Source organism: Panthera tigris, chromosome A2 (genome assembly GCF_018350195.1).
Source record: "Panthera tigris isolate Pti1 chromosome A2, P.tigris_Pti1_mat1.1, whole genome shotgun sequence".
In the NCBI taxonomy this organism is placed as follows: Eukaryota; Metazoa; Chordata; class Mammalia; order Carnivora; family Felidae; genus Panthera; species Panthera tigris.
In genome coordinates, this window is record NC_056661.1 from 30,917,114 (window position 1) to 30,935,087 (window position 17,974).

Below are 17,974 nucleotides of genomic sequence, written 5' to 3' on the forward strand. Positions count from 1 at the left end.
CCTGCTAGATGGTCCCTGCCTACCTCTTGAATAGTCAACTCCTTTCTTCCCAGCTTGCAGTGTCTGCTCCAGCTGTGCCAACTGCACAGCCCAAATGTGCGTCACTTGCTCACTTGAGGCTCTTTCTTTGACTTGCTGCTGTCTCTACTTAGAACACTCTTCTTCCCCTCTTACTTGGATAAATCTGGCATGCTCTCCTGATTTCTCCTTAGCTATCCATTTCTGCAGACAGCTGGTCCTCATGTCTCCTCCAATCCTCTGCAAGCACATACCATATGTACCATAGAATATGTGCTATATTTTCCTCTAGTGTGTTCCAGTTACACAGTAAAACACTGTCAGAGTGCCTTTTCATTCAGTTGTCTGTATCTCCAGATAGACAGCAAGTTCCCTAGAGGTGGAGGAGAGAAATAGCTTTACTTAGTCAACAAGTATTTAGGGAGCACCTGCTTCATGCCAGGCCTTGTACAAGGTGGTAGAAATCCAGCAATAGACAAAGACAAGTGTATTACCTTTCCCCAAGGAAGTGGTCAAACAAAACACAAACAGGTGACTACATAATGCCAAAAATGACAGATTTTAGAACATCTGCTCACATAAAAACAAACAAGCAAACAAAGACAGGGAGTAATGGGGCCAGCCGGGGTGGGGGCTGAGGTCAGGAAGCCCACTCTGGATAATGTAGCCAAAGAAGACTTCCTCTTTACACAGTAGCTCAACTTATTTAGAGAGGGCTGGGGAGATGAGGGTGTGAAAAGCTTGAAGCTGAGAGGAATGAGATAAGGTGGGTCAGGAGGTACAATTCCTTTTAGTAAGGCAATCCTAGAGCACACTGCAGTGCCTGTAAAGTAATAGGCCCTTGGTCAGAGTTTGATAACTGTCTCAGTTGCGTTCCCCCAAAGCAGGTCCTGGGACAAGAAATTTGGCTCACAAAGTTTACTTGAGAGGCGATGCCAGGAAGCACAATGATGAGACATTGTGGAGGGACGCCCACTATGGATATTAATGGGCAATGGGGACTCAATCCCAAAGGGCAGCCTCTGAAAAACTATACTGAACACACCTCAGAGTTTCCCCACAGAGGTGGTTGTATCCACCAATTTCCATCCCAAATTGAAAATTGCAAGATGGCAGAGAATTCACTCGAAGGGACTTCCACCATGCCCCAGTCCCAAGGCTGAGCATATTCATGCCTCCTGAGAAAGTCCTCAGCAGTGAGGCTTGGGTGTTGGAGGGGGAAGCCTTTGGGGTGGCACAGACCAGACTGTTCCCGTGAAGCTGCACTGCAGGTGGCCTCTAGGGTGAGCTGAGGGGATATAGGCAAAGCAGCAACCACCTCTGCTACAATAACTAAGTGAATAAATGAATGAAAGGGTGAATAATTGAAGTCGAGAAAAAAAGAGTGAAGTACTTACTATGCAGTAAGCCCAAGGTGAGTGATATGAAGTAACAGGAAATATGAAAGAAGAAGGGTGAATCAATGAAAGAAGCCCAAGGCTCTTGCCCCCAGGGAGCAAGGAAAGTCCCTTGGGAGCAGTGGTTTGCTGGAACACAGCTGACTGTGCAGCTCTCTTTTCAATCAAGTTTGGAGGTATTAGGAGGGTGGCTTGGAATTGGCCATAATGGGAGTTTTACACCATGGAAATTGGCAAATCAAATACTAGATGCCATTGCTTTATGCCCTGGAGATCTGATTGTCAGCACACATAGCTCAGTGGCAATATGAATACCAACACTTGGTTTCAATTTTCCAATCCCTTTCATACTAGTGTCCTTACTCTCACTTATTCTTCCAAGGTATCCTTCATGCCTGAGGTTGTGTATCAGGTCATGGAAGATGTCCCCTCCCTAACTTTTCTGCAGACCACAGGTCCCTATGAGAGCCATTAATCAGCCTGATTTCCTATCCTCCTCCAACCTAGTGCTTTCAATTGTGCCTCACAAATTAACCAGAAGGATTAATAGCATCTTTCATTGGTATTCCTTGTGTGATTCAATTAATTCCAAGGAGGGAACTGCTTGCCCTCTTTCCAGGGAACAAAACCTTTGGTATCATTAACTGTGCAAAGATATTCCTGCTATGGGTGATTTTGGTTTATGGATGCTTATTAAGCCAGAAAGTGCAAGGCAATGCTTCTGTCTCTTTCACCTGAATCTATTTCTAATCAGTCTGCATGCCAGGGAAATCTCTGCTGGTTAATTTTGTCCATTTAGAGAATAATTTTTTGTTGTTAGGAACAGAGCTGTAGATCATCCAAGACGGTAGTGAAATGAGAGTCCATTTCAGGAGATTTATTTCTGTCTCCTGAATTCAAGGGGAGTGAATGATTGGGCCAGTGGTTATGATATTGATTATCTTAGACTGTACCAGAGGGTGAGGTGTCTGCTTTGTTTGAGAATTGGAAGCTTGAGGGAAAATAGCAACACACAGGTCTTGTAATTTCCCTTGGTTGGGTAAATGGACTTTTGCCCCAGGGTTATGACCCCAGTGTCTAGGAAGGTGAATAAGTAGGTTGCATTGCCAGAAAAAATGCAGTGTTAGCTGAGGATGAACACACGGAGCCCAGGGTTCAGAGAAATGACACGTGTGCATGTACACACACAAACTCCATGTTTTCACCTCTCTCATCAAGGTGCATATAGTCACTGTAAAGTCAGGCTCAGATGGAAGTCTTTCTCTCTAGTCCCTTGCTCTCATCTCTTCCTGGCACCCCACATCCCCAGTCCCCTAATTCAGGCTCTTTCCTCTCCTCAGACTTGCAAGGCCCATGCCCACTTCTCATTCCATCATGGCCACATAACACAGTTTTCCCTCTTCCATCTCCCAGCATTAGTCTTGCAGAGTCAAGCATCTCCAAGACACAAACTTTCCTCTTGCTACTTGTAATGGTCTCTCAGAGAAACCGTTGTCAAGCTAAGGAAGTTTCTGTCTCTTCACATATTCCAAGAACCTCGTTCTAAAATTCTCCACCCTATCAAGGGTAAAAAGGAGGAAGGAAAGAGAGAGGGAGGGAGGGAGGGAGGGAGGGAGGGAGGGAGGGAAGGAAGGAAGGAAGGAAGGAAGGGAAGGAGGGAGGGAGGGAGGAAGGAAGGAAGGTATGAGAAAGGAAGGAGGGAGGGAAAAGGAAGGGAAGAAAGGAGGAAGGGAGAGAGGGAGGGAAGGAAGGAAGGAAGGAAGGAAGGAAGGAAGGAAGGACGGACAGAAGGAAGGAGAACAAAGAGAGCACAAACCATCCATTCTGCTTGGCTAGTGAGCTTGCCATTCTGTGCCCATGAGACCCTCAGAAGACATGGAGAACCTCAGGCCACTAAAGCACCACGGTGCATTTCTGGGCAAAGACTAGAACATTTGACAGTTATCTCCCATCCAGATGGCCAGAAATTGTTCTCCCTGCTGTTGTAGAGCTAAGCAGAAGAATGTTGACTCAGGGAGTCCACACACCAGGATTCTGGTTCCAACTCTAGCTGAGTTGGGGAAGTGAACGTTCCTCTCGAGTTCTCTGTCTTCATGAGTGTAGTTCTAATAACAATAGTAATAAATAGTAATAGTAGCAGAGGAAGAAGGGGAAGGAGAAGACACTTCAATGTTTGTTGAGGGCTGTGAGCCCGGTGCTTTACATATGTTCTTTTAGCTGAAGCACACAAAGTCATGTGAGGTGAATAGTATTATTCTCAGCCTCTTTCACTGGGCAGTTGCCACGCTGACCTCGCACTGTCCAGCTTTTCCTCTCTGGGGGTTTCACTTGAGAGGTTTTCTCTTCCCGGGGCACTCCCTTCCAATCCCCACCTCCTTTTTGCATGGCTTCCTCTCCATCCTTAGTGTCTTAGCTTACATGTGACTTTCCTCAGGTGTAACTCCCTGTCTAGAAGAGCTTCTTCCCCACAAAACACATAACACAATTTGTAGTTGTTTCATTTGTATATTCTCTCTGACTGTCTCCCCGATCCAGCAGTGGGCTCCCTAGTGGGCTTTCTTTGTCTTTTCTCCTTTTTTAACTTTTTGTTCCCCACCGGCTGGCACCTAGCAAATGCACCATTAAACGTCTGCTGAATGAACCAATGGATTAGTTCTGATTTAGGAGAGGTAGGAACTGAGAGGTTTGGAGAAGTTAAATAACTTGCTCCATGTCAGACGGCTAGGAATTGAACTCAAACTCGGGTTCTGCCTGACTTCCAAAACCGCTCTGCCTAGCCACCTAGGGAGAAGTGGCTGAGCAGAACTCTGGGAGGGGAACCCGGAGAGCGTTTTCCGAATTCCCTCCCACTCTGCATTTTTCTTCAACACTAAGGGAATTTTGACCCGCCAAAGAGCTTTCAGCCCCCTCTCCCCACTCTGTCTTGATGTATTCCAATTACAGAACTAGGCCCCTGGCTGATACACTCTAAAGGAGTTGATTTCACTCTCCCAAATATGGAATCAACCATGCCTGTAATACGTTATTCACTCGGCAGGATCTGACTCTCCCAGAGTTGTACAGACATTATCTGTTTAATCCTCACCAAACCCATGTGAATTTGATATCGGTCACACAGTATGATTTCCCTTTAATCAGTGATGAGTGGGGGGAAGGGAGAAAGTTAACCAGAAAGCCCATAGGTGTCATATTCAACTCAAATACAATGTCTTATGTTTTCAGAGCTCAATAGACATTAAAAGAAAAGATATTGGTGTGTGTGGTTTTAACAGTCTGACGCTTTCCTTCTATGCATCTAACATTTTGAATAGTTAAATACATAATTACCATTCCATGTTAAGTTCATTACATGGTAGTACTAATCATATCTTACTGTATATAAAGGACTTTAATGGAAGATGAAAATCCAAGGGTATTCCCTTATAACTATCAAGCACTGAAATTAACAGGACTTATCTTTAAGTCCCTTCAAGTCTAACTTGCTATTTGAAGCCATTATGCTATTCTGCGACATCTTTAATATAGAAATGGTAAGCTACACACACACACATACACACACACACACACACACACACACACACCATTGTTGTTAATAGAAGATCATATCACATATGTTAATTGCTGGGCCCAATACCTAGCCCATAGTAGGCACTTAATAATGGCAAGAATGGCCAATTCCTCCTGACCTTTATGTGTACTAGTGTTGATTACACACTTGGGACCCTTACCCCATCAAAGTGCATATATATAGCTTCCACATAAATCTCTGCATGAATTGAAAGGGGCTGCACATAAATACATATTCCATCTCATTTAATCTCTCGGTGACTCAAGAAGATACACAGGATGTCTTACAGGTGAGGAAGCTTGGACAGGGAGAGACCTATCTCCATAGCCACACCACAGAGCTCCGGGCTCCGTTACTCCACTCTTTCTTCTGGAAGAAGTCTTACCAAAGGCAATATTCTGACATGGCACAAAGGGCTGAGACATCCAGGATTATATAATGCAACTTAGATTTAAGCACGGAGCAGTTAATATCACTTCCTCCTTATTCCTACCGACAGTAAGAGCTGACAGAAAGAGAGCATTCGGTCCTGAGAAGTGAGCAGATGCATGCCACAGGAATAAAACTCATGTTCCCTTCAGCTGTGGTGTTCGGTGTGTACGAGCCCCAGCTTGCAATGGGGATTGCGGTAGCTTCTCAACGCCTCCTCAGATCCTACAGGCAAATTAGGAAGAGAAACAAAGCAAAACAGATCAGCATTTCTGGAGCGCTTGGATGCTGGGTCCCTGGGGCCGATGGTCATGTAGATTTAGCTAGGAAGTAAGTCTAAATTTCCTATTTTATGGCCTGGAACATCTTACTAAGGAGCTCATCCACATCTATTTACAGTAATAGCTTTCATTAACATCTATTGAGTACTTATCCTGTGCCAGGGTCTGTTTTAAATGCTTTACACAGATTAACACATATAAACATAGTTTTCTCCTACTGCATCTACTGTTTATTTTGGTCAAGTTGTTTCCATTTTTAAAATACTGGTTTTAAAAACTAATCACTTAAAACTGCCACACACGGAAACAAAAATGGCCCGCAAAATATTACTTTACCTTTGAAGGTTTTATCATTAACCAGTCTTTTCCTATTAAAGTTAAACGGCCAACTCAGACCAACAGCCCTGATACTCTTTCACCACCGAGTGAGACTGACATGGCAGGTGTTATGGATAATACTCACTTCGCCTTCTTCACTTTCTGAATAGACTTGGTGACATTGCCAGTTCCAGCAGCCTTCTTGTCCACGCAACTTTCTGTTTTATATGATGAATAGCAGAATGACCCAATGGAGTTGTTATCAATGCTGTTTTACTGATGAGGAAAACAAAGCGTGGGGAAATGAAGCAACCTTTCCAAGGTCTCATTCCAGAGCCCATGCACTTAACCCTTAACAATAATTCTGTTTTCTGTGTAAAGTGGGCTAGCATTCCTAATGGGACCCCAGACCACCTAAAGAAGCTGAATTCCAAAATGAAAATAAAATAAATGGGAGTATTACAACATGAGGCATTGTTAAGTGCCCTTGATTGACTTTCTTTGGAAATGAGCAGGAAATACTTTTGAATTTAGCCAAACTAAGCAAAGTTGAGCATTTGCTTCTCATCTTAGGCCATCCTTAACCTCCCAGATATATATCTTCTTTCTTGAAGACTTCCCTGATTTCCTGCTCCTAATTTTTAGTACCTAATTTCCACAGATCCATGTTCTACCCCAAGATGGACTATGACATTAATTGGTAACCAGTTGAACCTTTTAATAGTTGACATAGAGCAACTAACACAGAGTTTTAACAACCAGGGAGGGTTTGAGGTTGACATATACTGAGATCTTGTGCTCTGAAATAGTGCATATTAGATACTCACCTACTCTCCCTCAGCCCTTTAGGTCTTAAATTCTGGGGCTCCTGGGTGGATCGGTCATTTGAGCTACTGACTTCAGCTCAGGTCATGATCTCGCAGTTGGTGAATTCAGCCCCGCGTTGGACTCTGTGCTGACAGCTCAGAGCCTGGAGCCTGCTTCTGATTCTGTCTCTCTCTCTCTCTCTCTCTCTCTCTCTCTCTCTGCCCCTCCACTGCTCATGCTCTGTCTCTCTCTCCCTCTCAAAAATAAATAAACATTTAAAAAAATTAAATTCTTACTATGGCTTAAAAAAAAAAAACAACCTATATTACTCCAAAAAGATAAAACATGTTTATTGCAGAAGTTACAGGCAAGCAAATTAAAGCAAGGAGACATCTCGAATTCTTCCCACCTGGAGATATCTGTCATTAATCCCTTAGTGTGTAATTTTCCAGATCCTTTGATGTGAGATTACATCTCTACTTTCTGAGGCACGATGGCTCGTTACACAGTCAAACACGGGCATTTTCCCCTCCTGTTCAGTTTTTCTCCAAGCAAAGTTACACCAGTTTGCCAGACTAGTTTTTCAAACACCACCTCCGAGGTCCCCATCCTCCTCCTGGCTTCCATCTCCCAGCCTGAACCAAACACAATGCCACATTTCGGAAGAACGTAACCTCTCCCAATTCAGACACTGAACTCTGATTGATGTATTTCACTGGATTAGCATCATTCCAATGACTCTCTTCTTTCTTGCTTCTTTGTTCTCCACAGCTTTTTGCGATCTTTGCGTTTGCAACATGCGGTGGCTATTCCGGAGGCCTGCGGCTGAGTGTGGACTGTGCCAACAAGACGGAAAGTAACCTCAGCATTGACATAGCATTTGCCTACCCATTCAGGTAGGGAACGGCGGCTCGTGCTCACAGAGAAGGCACATTCTTCTTTCTGTGGTTTCTCAAAAGATAAGCAGTTTTCTAGAGACTTAGGGGTTAACAGAGAGGAGTCTGTCTGAGCCCACAGAACACCCGAACAAGTAAATGCCCACCTGCCACCCCACTCGGGGAGGATTTGTGAGTCCTACTGACTCTTCTCCAAAACATTGATACTGTTGGCCCAGTATTCGGAGCTGTCAGTAAGAGACCTCAGATACACAATTCCCTCCTCCCCATGCTTATTTCCTATCTTAAGTTCTTCCAAATTCTCTCTAGGATTAGTGTCACCTCTAATTTCATGTTGACTGTGCAATCTTGGTTGATAATGCCTTTAATAATATTAATATCTAATATTGCTTCCGTCTGCCAGACACTATACTTAGCTACTTACTTGGTTATCTCATTCAGTCCTTTTGAAGGGAGGACAATTACTATCAGTGTTTACAAATGAGGAAAGTGAGGCACATACACATTTGCCCACATTCCTCAGCCAGTACATGGCAGTCAAGGTTGAGCCTCCCTGGGTTGAGCCCAGATCTCATATTTCTATTGCTATACTTAAATTGCCTGAGATCATTCTTTCAATCTCTTTATAAATTCAGTCTGAAAGGTACCTTGTATGTGTCTGGTAGATGACTAGACACCTACCAGGGCTTTTGCCACATTGGATATCCTGTGATTCTGACCCATATACCCAAGTGGATGAACTGAATTCAATTTTAAAATAATTTCTTTCTGTAATACTCCCAAATACTTGGCACCAAATAACCGGTATTATTTTTTAAAACAACTTTCAGCACAATGTTTCGGAACACTCTCTTGTTCATTTCTATTTAACACACATTTATTGAGTAATCACCTTGTGCCAGACATGGTGCTCGCTCTGGAAGTACAGAGAAAAGTATAAATTGATGCCTGAAAACTCTTCTTAAATAAGAGAGTACAATGTTTTCCAAAATCTTTCCCATGGAGCCCTAGATATTTAATGTTTAATGAAGAAAAGAAGGAGGGAGGGAGAGAAAGGGTGAGGAATCATTTAAAAATTATGTGGTCAAATAAATTTACGAAATACTTCTTAGCACTCTGCTTTTCTAATGCCCATTTCGAATCACCAAGAGAAATACAATGTTTCCCAAATACATTTGACCGCAGACACCTTTTCTCACTGAGCATCTCAGAGGATCTGTATATCATGGAACACATCCTTGTTATATTGATTTAGTGGACTTTCCCTAGCCTAAAACAAAAGTGCCTCAGCTTAGAGGCAATGAATCGTGGGAAGTGGCATTTATACCAACATACCAAAGGGTTTTTAAAAGTAGAACTGATAAATGTTGCAAACACCTGTGCTCAAGTAGACGCTCTCCACACTAATAAGAGAGTGCAAAGCTCAGAAATACTAAGCACAGAACCCCTAGTAATTTGGTGTAAAGAGCTACACGTGTGGGTAGAAATAAGGCTGAGTTGGGGGTATTTGACACTTCTAAGTTCTGGAGGAACTCCTTGGTTTATTAGGGAGAAAGGCTAAGCCACTGCACACTCACGGATCAGTATGTGGGATCTAGGATAGGAGATCAGAATGGCTGGTTCTAGGAGAGGAGATAAGAACTACCAATGGCTGGGATCTAGCAGAGGAGAGAAGAAATGTCAATGGCTGCACAAGAGAGGTAGCACGCATAGTAACATTAGTCGTGAAATTGTACGGTCTGCATTGCCTTCTACGGTGATTTCGAACCAAAAAAAAAAAAAGTGGTAGGAACAGATGACTTCAAGGTCCGTCGCTTAAGATTTGAACATCATTACGTCACCAAACGTTAAACACAAGTCCTTCTGTCTCTCAAACTGGAAGAGAGTGATCAAGAGACCTGTTTAGACAGGAAAACAGAGCCTGGTTGTTTGGGCTTAGGAGGGTGGAGAGCAGGGTCATGTTTAATTTCATGCAATCCTTGGCTAAGTGTACAATTTGAAAAGACACTTGAAGCAAACAGTTTCCAGTATTGGGCTTAATTTTCTTCCCAAGACATAGTACCCTGGCCCAATAAAAGGCAACTGAAGAAATTGGATAAAAATGTTTATTGCCACCTATGAGCACAGTGGCCCTCTTATTTGAGATGTTTTTACTTGGCTTTTGAAACAAAGATGACCAACCATTATTTTTTCAGTAGCAGAAACTTTTCTTCCAAACACTACCTTGCCCAAAAGCTCTGTATATAAAACGGACAGGAGTCCCTGAGAAAGTTGAAGCAGGTTAAGAAAGGGGCTTGAACCATCCAGCTGGTCCTCCTTAGCCTTCTCCCTGCCACACACACAGCCCATCCCCTGCTGCAGAATCTCTAGTATCTCCTTAGAACCCTAGTCCCCTACAGGCATTATAAAAACCCACTGTTCTAGAAGAAAGCAAGAAAGCTTTTCCCACTCCATTTACCACATCTGTACAACATTTAGTGTCGACCAGTTAGGAATGGAGATTAGCCTACCCATCCCACAGAATGTCTTGCACTTTTGTCCCATCTGTGTACATCTAGGAGATACACATACCATTCCAGAGAGACCCTGTTTTACTAGAGTTGCAAGTTTATTCATATATTTAGATGCTATAAAATGTTATGCCATGATCTTCTCGGGGAAGATGTCAATAGTGAGTGAACACATCTAGAATTTATACAGATTATTTTGACATCATTTGTTTCAGAAGAAACTGGGTTAGCAAGGTGCTAATGATATAAATCATTAAAAGAGTTATTTTCTCCTAAAACTTTACAAGCCAATGCCAATGATTTGACCATAATCTTAGAAATAAAAGAAGAGATTCAGCAGCTTCTAACTCTTCAGTTTATTGCAAACACAAGGAAGACAATGAACTCTAAGGCCAAGTCTGTAAATGACAGAGCAAAAAAAGCTACTTCACTTACTTATCAGATTATCAGATGTGGGATGAAGTCAATTTAGAAAATGCTAGATAGGGGCACCTGGGTGGCTCAGTCAGTTAAGCGTCCGACTCTTGGTTTTGGCTCAGGTCATGATCTCACAGTTTGTGAGATCAAGCACAGCATTGGGCTCTGCACTGACAGCATGGAGCCTGCTTGAGATATTCTCTCTCTCTCTCTCTCTCTCTCTCTCTCTCTCTCTCTCTCTCTCTCTCTCAAAAAAAAAAAAATGCTAGATAATTTACAAAATATTCACGTGCTGCTTCTGTTAAATATGCCAAAGTATGTGACTCCTTTATACCACCACATGTACATATTTTTGATTCACATCAGAAGGAATTTACATTCAGCAGTATATCCTTTTACTATCATCCAACCTTCCTTTTGATTCATGATTAAAATGAGCAAGTAATAGCTATTTTCTCATCTACTATATGTGCTAGTTTGGTAAAACAACAACAACAACAATTTATTTGCTAATTTGGGAGGGGGGGGTCTGGATTTAAAATTTCTTGTACTTTCTTTATACACAGAAGTGTGAAGTAGAGTTTTTTATTAGAAGGAATTTAATATATTTGCAGAAAGTGGAGTCAAAGAATGCTAATCAACACTCTGCATGGATACCTGATGCATGTCAAATGAAAGATAAAGGAGGTTAGAAGAGAGACTTTGGGGGCTATGGGAGAAAAGGTTTTCATGGCAAAGATGAGTTCTGATGGGTCTGAGTGATGAATGAATAAATATGCAAATACGTATCTCAAGCCCATAATGCACCAAACACTGCTGGCCACCTTCATGTATATCCTGTAATCATTACACCAACCCGGTGAGGTAAGTTACCATTACTCTGTTTGAGAAGACTGAATGGAGAGAAATTTGGTCAGCATCACACAGAAGATCAATTGCAAATTTTTGGATTTCATATGATCTTCTAATGTGAATAAAAACTGAAGATAACAATGTTCAGACTGTTTGAAGCTTGGTGAGTAGAGCAAAAAATATGACAGAGAAAAGTGATAGAGATGGAAAGATAGTTTTGGGCAAGATTTTAGAACACGTTGAATTTTTAAGGAATTGAATTAGGGAGAAGGAGTTAACGATGATAAAAAGAGAATAATAAGGAAAATGATTTTGAAGCAGAGAATATAGATTTGAATTTGAACATGCATTTTGAGGTGTTTTCTATCCAGAAGAAGTCTTGTGCTAAAAGCCCCATGTAAGGAGAGAGACATGAAGCCTGATTGGGGTTCTAAAGAGTCATCTTCATGCAGTGAAACGAAAGTCCTGGTAGAAGGGAGGTCACCAAGAGAGATGTAGGACCAGGAGCACAGGGCTCAGGCATGGGGGATGCCCGCACTTATAACAAATGAAGGAGGGGCGCCTGGGTGGCTCAGTCAGTTGAGCTTCCGACTCCAGCTCAGGTCATGATCTCACGGTCTGTGGGTTCGAGCCCCGCGTCGGGCTCTGTACTGACCGCTCAGAGCCTGGAGCCTGCTTCCAATCCTGTGTCTCCCTCTCTCTCTGCCCCTCCCCCACTCTCTCTTTGTCTCACTCTCTCAAAAATAAATAAATGTAAAAAAAAATTTTTTTTAAATGAAGACGGAGACAAATGAATGAGGAAATCCAAAAGAGCCAAGTGCAGAGGAAGTGGGACAAAGTGTGTGCTTCACAGAAGGTAAGAAAATGTCATGCGTGCTACCAGTCAGCACAAGTAGGACCACTGAGTACTTCAGAAAGTAAAGGAGTGAAAACTATGAAAAGGCCAGTGGATATAACTAATGGTGGTGATTAAGGACTTTTCAGTAGAAAAGAAAAGCATACAAGGCTGTTGGAGAATGGGAAATAGAATTTGATGTTTTTCCTCAGACAAGGAAAGTGCAAAATTCTAAGGATTCTAACCATCTTACGTTAAGCCTGCATGAGATGATGTTTGTGGAGAAAGAGAGCAAGTTGGTTAGTCACCTTCTCATAATTACTTTCAGTAATTAGTTCATTTGATGACATGGTGATAAACTTCCTACTTTGCCTAGACAATAGTAAGGTTTCCAGTGTATAGGAATCATTTGAGAACAACTGAATATAAAGAATAAAAGATTTATAATGACAAATCAATTATTATGTCACTTACATGTATTGAGATCCCGCAGCAAAATTTGAAATATTAAGTTTGCTGTCAATTTCAAGTTTTCTTGTAGATTGGAGGGAACTGATCATTGCTTTAGGTAGTTAACACGATTACCCTTGATTAATTTACCCTAAAGAAATAACCAGAGATATAGAGAAGGAAGTAGATACAAAGGTATTTATTGTTGAATTATTTTAAGTTCTTCAAAATTAGAAATAACTTATGTCTAAAGATAGGGAATCAGTTAAATAAATTGTGGGACATTCATAAAACAAAAGACATTAAAAGTCATTTTCTCTGGGGGCGCCTGGGTGGCTTGGTCGGTTAAGCGTCCGACTTCGGCTCAGGTCGTGATCTCACGGCCCGTGAGTTCGAGCCCCGCGTCGGGCTCTGTGCTGACAGCTCAGAGCCTGGAGCCTGTTTCAGATTCTGTGTCTTCCTCTGTCTCTGCCCCTCCCCTGTTCATGCTCTGTCTCTCTCTGTCTCAAAAATAAACGTTGAAAAAAAAATTAAAAAAAAAAAAAGTTATTTTCTCTGGGAATGCAAGCTGGTGCAGCCACTCTGAAAAACAGTATGGAGGTTCCTCAAAAAATTCAAAATAGAACTACCCTACGACCCAGCAATTGCACTACTAGGTATTTAGTACAGGGGGTACAGGTGTGCTGTTTCAAAGGGACATATGCACCCCCATGTTTATGGCAGTACTATCAACAATAGCCAAAGTATGGAAAGAGCCCAATGTCCATCGATGGATAAATGGATAAATAAGATGTGGTATATATATACAATGGAGTATTACTCAACAATCAGAAAGAATGAAATCTTGCCATTTGCAACTATGTGGATGGAACTGGAGGGTATTATGCTAAGCGAAATTAGTCAGAGAAAGACAAATATCATATGACTTCACTCATATGAGGACTTAAAGAGAGAAAACAGATGAACAGAAGGGAAGGGAAGTGAAAATAATATAAAAACAGGGAGGGGGACAAAACATAAGAGACTCTTAAATATGCAGAACAAACGGAGGGTTCTGGAGGGGTTGTGGGAGGGGGGATGGGCTAAATGGGTAAGGGGCATTAAGGAATCTACTCCTGAAATCATTGTTGCACTATATGCTAACTAATTTGGATGTAAATTTTTAAAAAAATTAAATTAAAAAAAAAGTGATTTTCTCAAGTAACATGTTAAACATAGGTGAAATCCTCTAGCATTGTATAAAGTGACTAACCGGGATACAAAACTATACATATGTAATAGTTCTAATTTACTTTTATTTTTTTACTAGCTGGCTGTGGCAGATACTGCCCTGCCCATATCTCCCAGTCCCTCGCCATTCATCCCTATACCTTTCATTGAAAGCTTTTATGACTGTTAGAAGTCTTTCTGGGGGCACAGAAACTTGTTTGGTCAGTATGCAGGACAGGCGAAAAATTCTGGGGAGTTGCTCTCTCCTGGAGCAGACTTCATCCAATAATACATGTGAGTTGGAGGATAAATATCCCCATTACCTCACCTCTAAAGGGATACAACTCTAAGGCACGTTCCATACCATTTCTCAGAGGCACCCAGCAGGATAGCTCTGCCCATCATGGAAACCTGGTCAGCAACACACCTTTTATTACCTTCTTCCCCTTTCCTGTCCCAATTCGCCACTGCCTTATTGGCGTTTCCAGGGATGAAGCCTCCAGAAACAACTTGCACTCATATCTTGATCTCAGGTCTGCTTTGGGGCAATCCAGCCTAAGACACTAGTATTGCTGAATTGTGAACATTAAGGAACTTGGATGGATAGATGGATGGATGGATGGATGGATAAAGATAGATCCCTATTTCCCGTCACTCTAAATTCATCTTGTATAATGTTGATCGTGTGAAAACCAGCTTGGTTACAAATCATTACCTTTAGTTCAGAACATCTTCCCTTATGGTTTGTAGTTCAGATTTCATATATGAAGCCACAGTTGTTTTTCTCTGTTCATGGTATCTTAGCATACATGGTAGGTCTCTTCCAATTGGAAGTCATACTAGCATGGACTTTAACCTCAGTTACTGAAAAATAAATGATAGCTTAGATTTTGGAAATGATCCATAACACCTCCAAAATAAATTTTGTATGAGACATAGTCTATACTTTGTCAGTCCTCGCCAAATATGTTCTCTACATGTGATTAACCGCACATCTTTTCTCATGGGATACCCAAATAACAAAAACTAAATCATATTTATGGAGATTATGTCATGATCATTGCATCAAAATATTAATTTGTTTCTTGGTGGTGAGATTATGAATGAATCAGATATTGTTTTTATACTTGCAACACTTTGCCGTGTGATTCTTCTTCTACAGTATGATTTTATGACTTTTAATACTGTTAATCTACTGAAACAACATAGTGTAGCTTGAGCTATAAAGATGGACCGCCTAGGTTCAAATCCTGACTCTGATACTTACTGGCTATGTTTTGTTGAGAAAATTGCTTAGCATCTTTGTTTGTTATCTGTAAAACAAAGACAGTGTTACCCATTTCACAGTAAGTAGTTTGTATAAAGTGGGAAATGCTTAAAATAAGGCCTGGAATTCAGTAATTTCTCTTTTAGTATATTATTTTTACTTTCAAGAAAGGAATTAAAAATAGCTAAAAAAGATCGTTATTCTAGTTAATTAGCAACATTACCCCCAAGACAACAAAACAACCCCTTTATTATATTTTACCCAGAATGGTAGCTTCCCTAACCCTCTCTCTCCCATATGCAAACATTAAAAAGTATGTACATATTTAACTGTTTCATATTTATTAACTTGTTTTTCTTTTTATTTATTTATTTTTTTTTTCAATATATGAAATTTATTGTCAAATTGGTTCCATACAACACCCAGTGCTCATCCCAAAAGGTGCCCTCCTCAATACCCATCACCCACCCTCCCCTCCCTCCCACCCCCCATCAACCCTCAGTTTGTTCTCAGTTTTTAAGAGTCTCTTATGCTTTGGCTCTCTCCCACTCTAACCTCTTTTTTTTTTTCCTTCCCCTCCCCCATGGGTTTCTGTTAAGTTTCTCAGGATCCACGTAAGAGTGAAAACATATGGTATCTGTCTTTCTCTGTATGGCTTATTTCACCTAGCATCACACTCTCCAGTTCCATCCACGTTGCTACAAAGGGCCATATTTCGTTCTTTCTCATTGCCACGTAGTACTCCATTGTGTATATAAACCACAATTTCTTTATCCATTCATCAGTTGATGGACATTGAGGCTCTTTCCATAATTTGGCTATTGTTGAGAGTGCTGCTATAAACATTGGGGTACAAGTGCCCCTATGCATCAGTACTCCTGTATCCCTTGGGTAAATTCCTAGCAGTGCTATTGCTGGGTCATAGGGTAGGTCTATTTTTAATTTTCTGAGGAACCTCCACACTGCTTTCCAGAGTGGCTGCACCAATTTGCATTCCCACCAACAGTGCAAGAGGGTTCCCGTTTCTCCACATCCTCGCCAGCATCTATAGTCTCCTGATTTGCTCATTTTGGCCACTCTGACTGGTGTGAGGTGATATCTGAGTGTGGTTTTGATTTGTATTTCCCTGATGAGAAGCGGCGTTGAGCAGCTTTTCATGTGCCTGCTGGCCATCCGGATGTCTTTAGAGAAGTGTCTATTCATGTTTTCTGCCCATTTCTTCACTGGGTTATTTGTTTTTTGGGTGTGGAGTTTGGTGAGCTCTTTATAGATTTTGGATACTAGCCCTTCGTCCGATATGTCATTTGCAAATATCTTTTCCCATTCCATTGGTTGCCTTTTAGTTTTGTTGGTTGTTTCCTTTGCTGTGCAAAAGCTTTTTATCTTCATAAGGCCCCAGTAGTTCATTTTTGCTTTTAATTCCCTTGCCTTTGGGGATGTGTCGAGTAAGAGATTGCTACGGCTGAGGTCAGAGAGGTCTTTTCCTGCTTTCTCCTCTAGGGTTTTGATGGTTTCCTGTCTCACATTCAGGTCCTTTATCCATTTTGAGTTTATTTTTGTGAATGGTGTGAGAAAGTGGTCTAGTTTCAACCTTCTGCATGTTGCTGTCCAGTTCTCCCAGCACCATTTGTTAAAGAGACTGTCTTTTTTCCATTGGATGTTCTTTCCTGCTTTGTCAAAGATGAGTTGGCCATACGTTTGTGGGTCTAGTTCTGGGGTTTCTATTCTATTCCATTGGTCTATGTGTCTGTTTTTGTGCCAATACCATGCTGTCTTGATGATGACAGCTTTGTAGTAGAGGCTAAAGTCTGGGATTGTGATGCCTCCTGCCTTGGTCTTCTTCTTCAAAATTACTTTGGCTATTCGGGGCCTTTTGTGGTTCCATATGAATTTTAGGATTGCTTGTTCTAGTTTCGAGAAGAATGCTGGTGCAATTTTGATTGGGATTGCATTGAATGTGTAGATAGCTTTGGGTAGTATTGACATTTTGACAATATTTATTCTTCCAATCCATGAGCAGGGAATGTCTTTCCATTTCTTTATATCTTCTTCAATTTCCTTCATAAGCTTTCTATAGTTTTCAGCATACAGATCTTTTACATCTTTGGTTAGATTTATTCCTAGGTATTTTATGCTTCTTGGTGCAATTGTGAATGGGATCAGTTCCTTTATTTGTCTTTCTGTTGCTTCATTGTTAGCGTATAAGAATGCAACTGATTTCTGTACATTGATTTTGTATCCTGCAACTTTGCTGAATTCATGTATCAGTTCTAGCAGACTTTTGGTGGAGTCTATCGGATTTTCCATGTATAATATCATGTCATCTGCAAAAAGCGAAAGCTTGACTTCATCTTTGCCAATTTTGATGCCTTTGATTTCCTTTTGTTGTCTGATTGCTGATGCTAGAACTTCCAACACTATGTTAAACAACAGTGGTGAGAGTGGGCATCCCTGTCGTGTTCCTGATCTCAGGGAAAATGCTCTCAGTTTTTCCCCATTGAGGATGATGTTAGCTGTGGGCTTTTCATAAATGGCTTTTATGATGTTTAAGTATGTTCCTTCTATCCCAACTTTCTCGAGGGTTTTTATTAAGAAAGGGTGCTGAATTTTGTCAAAGGCCTTTTCTGCATCGATTGACAGGATCATATGGTTCTTATCTTTTCTTTTATTAATGTGATGTGTCACGTTGATTGATTTGCGAATGTTGAACCAGCCCTGCA

The 17,974-nt window shown here is 41.3% G+C and overlaps 1 protein-coding gene across 1 annotated transcript in view; it reads left to right on the forward strand.

Moving 5' to 3' along the window:
- Positions 1-17,974, forward strand: part of SYNPR (synaptoporin) — a 311,269-nt gene that overhangs the window by 180,456 nt on the left and 112,839 nt on the right. Inside the window, exon 3 of the mRNA XM_042977353.1 lies at positions 7,590-7,714. Coding sequence (XP_042833287.1) covers positions 7,590-7,714 — 125 coding nt within the window. The remainder of the gene's footprint in view (positions 1-7,589; positions 7,715-17,974) is intronic.